At 39.1% G+C, this 11,222-nt stretch overlaps 1 protein-coding gene and 1 long non-coding RNA gene across 5 annotated transcripts in view; one reads left to right on the forward strand and one right to left on the reverse strand.

The window, feature by feature from the left end:
- ERICH3 (glutamate rich 3) overlaps positions 1 to 4,633 on the reverse strand; it is a 117,069-nt gene extending 112,436 nt beyond the window's left edge. For 2 of the 3 annotated variants that reach the window (XM_021943046.2, XM_021943039.2), the window contains exon 1: positions 4,156 to 4,633. In XM_021943046.2, coding sequence (XP_021798738.2) covers positions 4,156 to 4,178 — 23 coding nt within the window. In that variant the 5' untranslated portion in view covers positions 4,179 to 4,633. The remainder of the gene's footprint in view (positions 1 to 4,155) is intronic. The other variant, XM_021943049.2, reaches the window with a different exon arrangement.
- The window catches only part of LOC103886095, a 46,511-nt gene extending 38,612 nt beyond the window's left edge, over positions 1 to 7,899 (forward strand). For both annotated transcript variants that reach the window (XR_649524.4, XR_002524184.2), the window contains one exon: positions 7,718 to 7,899. This is a non-coding gene — a long non-coding RNA (uncharacterized LOC103886095). The remainder of the gene's footprint in view (positions 1 to 7,717) is intronic.
- Positions 7,900 to 11,222: the final 3,323 nt, after the last annotated feature.

Raw genomic sequence — 11,222 nt, forward strand, 5'->3', positions numbered from 1 at the left:
ACCAGTTTCTATTGCTCAAGTTTACTTTGCACTTCCCTAAAATTGATCTTCCTAAAAAATGCACTTCCAGTCATGTTGATTTCCACCTACTTTGTTATAATTATCTTTGTATTTTCCAGCAGAAAGACACATCTCTCTTCATCTGGTGGTCTTATTAGGTAGTGCTTTGAGCTTAGAAAAACACCTGAGAAACAGACAATTTGAAGTATTGCACAGGTATTGATACAACAAATGACTTTCATGACTGGGCAACAAATCTAATTGCAATTCAACACTGTAGTTTCCAATCCTTAGCTTTCAGTTCAGTTGAAGAAGGACCTAATTGAGCTGTCATTTGAAAGATCATCAAAACCATTTTTTGTGTGTGATCACTATGTGATATTTGGCTTATAACTCTGAAGGAATTCAAAGAATTAAGTGACATTGCCATAATAGACCCCTTTCCATTCCCGTCTACTTACATAAACATGTTTGTTAAAGGAGTAAGAGAATAAAAGATATCGATATATATTTTTAAAAGAGCAGAATCTATAACATGAAATGCTTTACAGAGGAAGCCAGAACAAATGAGCCTATTCAATTCACCTCATTTTAGCACAATCAATTTACTCCTTAATTTGTTAATATTTAACGGGAGGGTGAATAGAAACTACCAAAGTTGAATTTAAATATTTAATGACTTAAAGTCTGAAATTCTGTGTAAAAGAGATGATTTTGGTGGTGCAAGTGGGTAACAAACAGACTAGAATGTTACTGTAGCTATCCAAAGTACATCCTAGTTTGCTAACTCAGAAGGCAAGAAACGTATGCTACTTAAGAATGCAATGGATATTTCTGTAGTAAATAACGTGGTGGGTTTATCATTGTTGTCCCTCCTGGATACACATACTATGTAAAATTGACAGCTTGACCTAACAGTGGTTTTTAATCTTCCTTTGATGAAAAAATGACTAAGTTATCAGGTAGTACTAAGGATGTATTAATTCTTTCTTTACCAGTCTTCAGTGTACTCTGTCATTACAGAAACACTTCTTTACATTAAAAAGATATAAACTAATAAGTCTAAACTAACAAAAAATGCTTCTAAACCTTTGAACAGTCTTTCAAAACATATGTCTTCTGCTTTTTTTCTTGTCATGATCTATAATGCTTCTCATTCGTCCTTCCTCAAAGAAAATTTACAGATGAGTGTGACTATCTCTATTTAGAGCCAAGTGTATCTTTCACACAGAAAGCCAACTTCACATGAATTCAGTGATCCTTTGAAGGAGCCAGAAGAGCCATATCATTTTATCCTCATGCATGACTGAGGGACATAAAATCCCCATTCCACCTCTAGAACTCATGCACAATCCACAAACACACACACAAATAGCAACATGAGTGAGATTTAGCAAACTAGAGGGACAATCAATTGTAATTTCGCACTCTAAAACAATTTCATTTGAGATCGCAGTGCTGGAAATGGTATTTTATAGTTGACTTCCACCAAATTATGATGCAGCTCAGATTCAAAATCTCTATTATCTTCGGCAGAAGTTTTAAAAACCGTTTTTATTTACTCCAAACTCTATCTGAACAAAGCCAGCACAGGCCCTTTGCAATGTTTACATCAAGTGCTTCATGCTATAATTAAGTAAGCAATGGAAATCAAAGGAAGCACTAAGAGAAGGAATCAGGACATCATTTATTGATTGGTGGCATTTGAGGGATTTAAAATTTTTGTTTTAGTGTATAACTGCACTTTATTACCATTATATCCTTAAAATGTAATAAGTACAAACTGCTTCAGTAATGATAGAAAAGCCTTCTCAGCTTTAATGAAACCTTTTATTTGCTACTGAAACTTTTATTATTTCCAAATGATAACATAAGCAAGAAAAAGTCACTACTTTCATTTGAGGAAAAACTTTAGCAATTCAAATAATTTTGTTCTTGGGTGAATTTTAAGACATTTAGATTTGTTGTATTTATGCTTATTGTCTTCATTTACTTTTGATAAATTAAAACCAAAAAAATGTACAGACACACACTATTACAAAATTAGCCTCTAATCATCTATCAAAATACTAGATACTTACATACAGCCATCCTCTGTCACATGTTGGTTTGATCCAGACACAAAATTTTATTTATATAGGCTCCTACACATCTCAGTTGCTGACCATGTGAGGCAACATATTGTGATGGTGAAGAGCAATGACTCTGATGCTATATTGTCTGGCTTTGTATTCCAGGCCTTACCCTTCCTAGCAATGCTACTTCTAGAAACTTCTCAATCCTCAAAATCCTTATCTTTAAAAATGAGGGTGACTAAAAACCGGCATGAGTGGGAAGATTTAATAAGGTAGTTCATGTAAAACACTGGAGTAGAGCCTGGCACATGGTAGGCACTTAATAAATATTTAGTTCTAACAAAGTTTTCATTTCTGAATACATTCACCTCTAGATTGGATGCACCATCCAGCGATACCATTTATTCAGCACATATTTGTTGAGTTTTATTTTGTTCTGAACACTGTCCTAAGTAAAGGGTGCAGAGAAATTAATATAATATGGTGCCTACTTTTCAGGAGCTTACCATTTAAGTGCAAAGTATTTGTTGCCATCTTAATATCTTTCCTGAAGAGAACCATGAAACATACTCTTTCATTAAATCACAAATTTTCCCTTTTCCCCATAGGCTTGGAACTAATGGAACTTCAGAAAAATTTGACTTCAGTTTCTGAAATCTTAATCATGCACAGTTTAATAAATAGCTACAGGTTTTTTTTTCACATTTGATAAAAGATGATTAAATGGTATAATCAGATTCTAACTAGCCAAAAACTTGAAAAACATAGGAAGACAACCATGACTGACACGTTTATTTTCCCAAATGCAAACATATTGCAAACATCAGCTGCTGAAAAATAGTGCTATTTACATCTTACATGACCCACAGAAAACTAAAATTGCACAGGAGCTCAGCATCAAAATGTTTAAAAGTACCTAAATTAAATTCAACTTGAGACAAAACAAAAAGTTCATTTAATCATAGCTATATCACTTTTCTAAAAGTTCTCAAAATGATTTCCAACATGGCACCTTATATGGCTTTAGTTTTTTCAAACATTTTCATTTATGTCATTACACTCAGAGAATTCATTAAAAAGTAAAATCTTGAAGTTTCGGTGTAAGTTCCAACACAACGACTAATGTGGTATTTCAAACATCACAAACTCCAAATGATCTCAAATATGTTGTCCTCTGCTAATTTGCTGCTCCTAAAAATGTGCAATAAATGCAATTAAAAAGGAAAGTATTTTAATTTAATTGCAAGATTGACTACGATATTTATCTTCTTACTAGATGTATCATAATAAAAAAAAGTCTAATATGCATTACATTGTTTAATTCAGGAGGAAATTGGATAGTCTCCCTTCCAATAAAAAAAAGAAACCTTTTTTTTTTCAACAGCCAATGATGACGGTGTTCTTTCTAGAATACAATGAATAATGCCAAAATAGGTCCTCTAAGGGGTTCACCTACCTAAAGCAACTGAAGATCATGAGTAAATACACAGGCACACAACTCCTTCCTCTCTTTTCTTGTGCCATATAAGCTTCCTTTATTAAAATACTTTTTAAAGACTCTTGTGATTCTTTTGAGTTGGGCGGAAAAAAATCCCTGAAATAATACCCCCTCTTCCCAATGAAACCTCTTTCGATACTGAATGAACTCACACCTCGCTTATATGTAAGCTGCGGCGAGAATGCATCTCCTAGTCTCAAATCTCCAAATGAATGCATATTTTGGTAACCTCTTCTTTTGCATCTAAACATACATGTTCCACACCACAGGATCTTCTTGATCCCAGCGAAGGTCCTTACTTAATGTATGCGTTTTTCACATCGATTTTTTAATCCTTTCAGGGTGAAAATTTCAAAAGGGGCGAACGTGGGTGAAAGAAACGAAGAAGGGGAGGGAGGAGACATGATGCCTGGGATTTCTGCCATCCTCGCTGCAACCCAGAATTCGTATATTTTTTCCTCTCCCCAGCCCTCCCCCTCGTTCCCCTCTCGCCCCTTCCCTCCGCAGCAGGAGGGAGGAGGAGGGGCCGCTGGCTGAAGCCGCCACCTGCCACAGCGTGGAAAAGCTCCAGTTGTCACTTACCCAGAGGGGTGAGAATGGCTCATTTTTGCAGGATCCCTTTTGGACCCCGCGGCAGGTGCGGAGGGTGGGTGCGTGGGGCCCCGTGCGCGCTGGCGCTGCGACAGTCGCGCTCGCGGGGTGGCTCCGCACTGAGGTCCCCTGTGCGCGGGCACCTGGGCTGGGCCGCCGCCGCCCCTGGGCGCCCGGGCTACCCGCAGCCTACCGGGCTCCCACTCTCCGTTGGTATCCACAGCTTCCCGGTTGCTAAGGGAGGAGAGAGGCAAGCGCCCAGGGTCTGGAGAAGTGGAGGCGCTGCTGGAACCCAGCCTGCGGAAGCTGGGGGTGAAGCCAGCTTCTACCCCGTTTTCTGGGCCCTGATGTGGGAGGAGACCCAGGCAAGCCCCTGCTCTGTTGCTGTGGGGCGAGAGTTCCCCCAGGCACCTGTAATATGAAAACACAAACACGCTCGCACACACACACAGGTACACGCACACATTTTGGCTGGCGTGCTTCCTGCTAGGCCCTGGGGAAGGAAGGACTGGGTGGCAGCTGGGGGTAATAAGAGCAGGGAGCAGCTACTGCGTGATGCGGTGGTTTCCAGTGCTAAAACAGCGATTGCAAATTCAAGGGAAAGAAGGAAGTCTCTCAATCTGTTTTGGGTTTTGAATTTGTTTCTGCATCTGTAATGCATTACAATCGACTCATTTCCTCCTTGGAAAACTCCTATCCTTGTTCCTAGCTGAGGTTCCCACTTCCAGCGTGCAGGGCTGACAGTGCTGGCTTTCAGTAGGTGGGGGAGACGCAGTTATTCAGTAAAGCACCCAGGAACAGCACTTGTATTGGAATCCAGTACATGGAATGCAGGGCTTAGATGAAGCAGCCTGGATTTAAATGAGGATCTGAATATGGAGGAAGTTTAAGCACTAGACTCAGATAACCTATTTTTGTTTTGTTCATGCTTGATCAGGTGTTTTACAGAATGAATTGATCTCTGGCCTCAGGTTCCTCATGTATAAGTGAAGGGTTGGACGTATCAGTGGTGACTGAGCTTTCTAGGGTCTCTATTCTGGGTCAGTCACACTTAGAGGTGGGAAGAGCATCACCTCATTAATGTCATTCTGCTTTTCCTTACGTGGTAAAGGCCCACTGAGTATGACAGAATTCAAACTCGTTAGTGTGACATTCAGGAGCCCTCATCACCTGGCCCCAGCGTCTTTCCCGAGCCTCTGGGACCACTTTCTCCACTACCTTAAACTCTAGCAAAACCAAACTCTTGCACTATCCCTCTAGTGGAAACATACTTTCACCCTTGACTACTTGGAAAACTCCTATTCATCCTGGAACACTTAGCTTGAACACTGCCTCTTTGACATCCTCAGGTGTGCTAATGACTCTGGCCTCTGGGGGCCACTCGGCCAGGCTATGCCTCTGTTTTATGCTTACCCTCGTATTACATTTGCTGAAGTAGATGGCTGCCTTTTCTACTCAAATGCAAGCTTCTCCATTTCATTTTGTACATCTATTCCATTTTTCTATATTCTCAGAAGGAAGCAACAATTTAATAATATTTGCAGCATGAGTGAAGGGAATAAAAGAGTGGTAGCATTTGTAATGAATTGTTAATAAATGCTCTCCTCAGCCTTTTATTGAACATTTACTATCTCATTTAATCCTCATCTTCATTTTATGAGACAGGTTTTTTTTTCTCCATTTCATAGCTATCAAAACTAATACATAAAGAAATTAATTATTTTTTCTGACATCTTCAATGGCTTCCAACAGGAAAAACTAGGATTCAAATCCAGATCTATCTGATTTGAGCCTACAAATGTCTTTAACAATTACAAGTTGATTTACTTTTCCGTGGCCCCTATAAATTGCCAGAGAAGCCAGATATTCTATACTATTACAGCTTTTGGACCTGAGTGACCAGAGCCATTCCAAGAAAAAAGAAATAGGATGCTAGCTTAGGTCCTGAGACTGAAGGATTCAAGGCTGCTTCAGGGCCCAAATGGCTAGAGCTAGACCAAGGCAGAGGTCATCTCCCCACACCCCTCTACCATATGTCTATCCCCACTAACATTGGTTCCTATTTGAGGTTGCCCTTAAAGTTCACTGTAACTAGATTTCACCTGAATAAAAATCAGAGGGGGAAGGAGGAGGAGGAACTAGAAAGATACATTGTAACTTACTCCAGGTGCTGCCAATCCCTAAGGTGTAAATAATATAATCTTATATAGGTACTAGTTGTTCCAAAATTCATTTTTGCAAATAAAACATGGTATTTTCTCACTGCACAATGAGAAAGGAAATTAAAATATACTATTTAGATACTCAGTATTCTGCAGAAAAGATTCCCCAGCACTCTGCAGACAGTGAGGTACCCTCAACAGCATGTATTAATTCATAAATGGGTTTGAGTTTTCCACCCCTGTGAGCTCCAAAATTTCACATTCCTGATGAAACTGCAAGGAAGCTACTAATTTTCACTTCAGAAAATGCTCACTGTGAAAATGTATTGGGAATTTAGCCAGAATGAATTTTTATGTTAATTTCTAGAATGGAGATAGGGAAAGAGAATAAAGAAAAAAACTAAATTAAACTGTTTCAAGACCAAATAGTCACTGGAGTCCTTTTCATTTTCTCACAGGAAAAAAAAAAAGTCCCCAGATGTCCCCAGAAGTATCATAAATGTATAAAATGATTTTGGTTTTATAGAAAGACCTGTGGAGTGAAAGTCGAGGTCAGGAGATTGAGAGAAGTAGAATGGCAGCGGGGAGATAAGGATTACACCTACAGTGTTGATTGGATCTTCATTTAGGGTGAACAGCAGCTGGACTTAGGAATCACAGATCTAAACTATCAGTGACGGTCTTATTCGTTTTCTGTTGCTATAATAGAATACCACAGATGAGGTAATTTATAAAGAAATTTATTTCTTACAATTCTGGAGGCTGTGAAGTCCGACATTAAGAGGCCACATCTGGTGGGGGCTTTCTTGCTGCAGTGATAACATCGAGGAGAGCATCACACGGTGAGAGGGCAAGAACATGTCAGCTCAGGTCTCTCCTCTTCTTACAAAGCCACCAAAGTCATCAATGGGGGCTCCACTTTAATAACCTTATCTAGTCCTAATTACCTCCCAAAGGCACCACCTCCAAATACTATCAACATATGAATTTGGAGATTAAGTCTCCAACAAAGGAAATTTGGAGGATGCATTCAAACCATAGCAGTGACCATGTCTTGGATCACAGGTAGGCAATGTATGGTTTGCCGACAACATCTGATCCACTGCCTGTTTTTGTGCAGTCTATAAACTAAGAATGGCTGCTACAGTTTTAAATGCTTGGGGAAAAAATCAAAAGAAGAATAATATCATATGATACATGAAAAGTATATGAAATTCACATTGTTTTTTATGTCCACAAATAAAGATTTATTAGAATATGCTCACACCCGGTTTTGTTTTTTTTTTAACAAATGACCTATGCTTTTAGGCAACAATGGCAGAGTTGAGTAGTTGTAACAGTGACTTTACGGCCCATGAAACCTAAAATGCTTGATATCTTTCCCATTACAGATGAAGTGTGCTGACTTCTGGACTAACTTATCACCACAATTGGAGACCTAACTTACCCTCACGGACTTTGAGAACAAGGACCACACCCTTGTATTCCCAGTACCAAATGCTCTGTGCCTCTCACAGAGGGGTGCTGAATAAATAGGCAAATGAAGGAATTAATGAATAGATTGAAGAAATAAGTTTTTCCATGTGTTTATTATTCTCCTGAAAGACAGAGTTCAGGTTACCAAGACTTTCTCCCCAGATGTAATCCCAAAGGCATTTCGGAGATCTTCAAAGCTCACTTGTAAATTTAACCTTCTGCACAATGGAGCATGTCCTGATGAAATGCTTACCTTACTGGCCTCCCACTGAGCTTTTATATAATGATGATAAAGAAAGTAGCCCTGGATCACATCAAATCATCATGCCTTAAGGCCCTGACACTCGTGGACTGAGATGGGATTCAAGCAGGGCTCAGGTGTGTCAAGCTGCTGCTTCGAGGTCGCCGCCTCTTCTACTGTGGATTGTCTGTGTCACTCCTGCCTCCTATCCACACACTGTGTTGTTGGTATGCACGCCTACTCTATTCCAACCCTAGCATAAATTTCTGCTCTTTCCTTCAGTATCAATCAAATTATCATGATTTAGAAAGTATTTAACAAGTATTTCATGAACAATGATAGAAAGAGTATAATCCATGTTTTCCTTGACACTCCAGTTGGAGGAGAGGACATGAAAAATGTGACATAAAAAGAGTAATAAATGGATATGTCTTTGGCTCTGGCGCCACCCATGTATGAGTGAACTTGAGCGATATTAAGGAGCTCAGCATGTCTGTGATTGTCCACTGCTAGCCAAAAGGCATTCTAAACAACAGGTATTGAATTTTGGGAGAGGAACTGAGTAGAGCCATCACAATGGCCTGACACAATAGATTAGGTTAGCTTACTTGATCCAATGTTTCTGAAACAGCTACAGATGGCTGACACTACTGTTTGCCATTAGAAATAGACATTATACTTGGCATTCACAGAACTAAGACTCCACTTGGCCTAAGATCAGAAAATATCCATTGACCATTTACTATATATCAGGTACTCATTGAATCTTCGCACCTTGAGGTAGGTTTTATTTTTATCACTATTTTACAAATGAGAAAGCTGAGGTTCAGATAAATTAAATACCAGCTAGTAAATGGCACAGCTGAGATTCAAATCCCGTTGTCTACGTTTCTAGAACCCACACTCTTAAACACTTTGCTGTATTGCTTCCCACATCCAAGAGGTAAAAAGACATAACCTCACAAAGGGAAGGTAATAAATGCAAGGTCGCTGATCTCAAATAAAAGCTGTTCTCAATGTGCCAACTGTTCTTCTCCCAACCCTCATCACTCACAGTGACTCAATAATGTGGCTGGAGAAAAACAAAACTGAAGAGCAGGAATTTCATTCATTACCACACATCTGTTTTCTGACAGAGTAAATAGTGTACTCCATGCCCTCTCACCCTTAAAAGCAACCATCTCCAAAACATTGTTATAGCTTCATTTGGTTTAAATGACATTGGAGTTGGCCCTTCCATGAAAGCATAGCAGCACTGGTCTTCAAGCATTCCTGCATCATAAACTGCTGGCTGAATTGCCTTATTCTCTTCATCTCCACAACCTTTGAATTAAATTGTATAGACAAGAAACTTATGCTTCTTAAACTTAGGTTATAAGTAGATTCATGGTCTTGAACAGAAGACTAGGATTATTCATTTGGGAGGTAAATGGTAGTTAAGCTCATAGAACAAACCATGTGACCTATACTATCTTTTTTTTCTTTAAAAAAAAACAACATAACTTTATTACTTACACATTCATGTTGTAACTGAGACTTGATTAAGGAAATGCCACCTGATGGGACTTTAAGACATAGTTATTGATTAGGTAAAGATTCTTCTTGGTAATGACCATATTAGTTTCATGGAAATAAACACCCTTAAAGGAGTTCATGGATTTTTCTCATAGGGCTTAAATACTCTCCAGACAAGCATGCTTTCACTAGTAAATTGCTTAGCCAACATTTCCTCCCTGAGGGCACATAGGTTAAAAAAAGTTTTGTTGCTGTTGGAATGATCACAAATTCTGAACTAATGAGAATTTCTTGTTATGATAAAAGACAATAACTCAATGGAAGTTGTGGAACAAACATCAAAGAAAATACAAAGAGAAAAACACATTTCTAGAGTGAGAGTTTGGAGAGAGAGATTATTCATTGGTGAATTGCAGGGAAACTCAAAGCAGTAAAAATAAATTAATAAATAGGCAGATTAAAACGGCACAACCATGCTCCTAAGCTCCGCAGAATCACTTGAGAAGAATAATCTGGGGATTCCTTGATAAATTGACAGTTTGTAATATGATCCCCATAGCTGACCCAAGATCAGAATTGTGGGGTTTCTTCGTTCCTCTGGGCTTCTTTTTCAATAAGTTTTTCTCTCACTTAAAGGCCATATCAAAATCCACCTTTTGGTTCAGGAGGAAGAATCATGACTACAGGGTTTATTCTCTGCACCTGTGCAAGCCTGTCACCACAGGGAGCTTTTATCCCTGAGCTAAATGGTCAGTCAGACAGGACGTGAGAAAAATGCTCTGATGAGCCAAGGTTCTGCAACATTGGAAACAGAAGCACAAAATTTTATGGTGCTCATTGTTCTGATGTGTTCTGTACTGAGACACAGCAACCAAGGCTATTTCTTAAGCTATAAGCCAAAGGGGAAAAGGCAACGTGGTTAACACTGGAGTGTGCTATGATGTGGAGAAATATTTTGTAAGCAGTGACAGGAAGTCGAGAGGGGAATATATAACTTTACTCACTTAAAAGGCAAATAAATGAAAAAGAAGGAGGCGAAGTTGACAAGGAAGGTGCATAGTTTCATTATGCATAATCACAAAAAGGAGAAAATCCACAAATCCCCTCTAGTTTGCTTGGCATTATACCTTTGCACTTAAGACTTGAGTAGTTATGCTTGTGATATTGTAAATTCTGAGAATTTTTTTCAGATAAGGCCATATTATGAAGAATGGATTTAAGAAGAAGCAAGAGGTTCCAGTTGCCCTATTTTGTCCATATGCAAATCAGAGATCCAGGTTTGAATTACAATTCAGTCACTGTAAAGATGTTATCACTTTGGGTTATAGGAATGGCTTGTATGTTTCTACTTCTTTGATGTTAGGCACGGATGGCCATTTGACTTGTTCTGGCCAATTAAATATGAAAAGGGATGTGTGTCACTTCTGGGTAGAATCTTTTAAGAGCTCCAGCAGAATTCTTCATCTCTCTTTTACTGGCCCCAGTGGCCAGCAACATTCCAGATGGTGGTGCTTTCCTCAGCTTGTCCTCCTCACTGAGGATGATGTGGCACAGAGCCACACACAAACCCATGATGGACATGACATGTATGAGAAATGAATCTTTGCTGATTAAAGCTATTCAGAGCTGGGGGCTGCTGGTTATCACAGCAAAGCTGGCCTGTG

Source organism: Papio anubis, chromosome 1, assembly GCF_008728515.1.
Source record: "Papio anubis isolate 15944 chromosome 1, Panubis1.0, whole genome shotgun sequence".
Taxonomy (NCBI): Eukaryota; Metazoa; Chordata; class Mammalia; order Primates; family Cercopithecidae; genus Papio; species Papio anubis.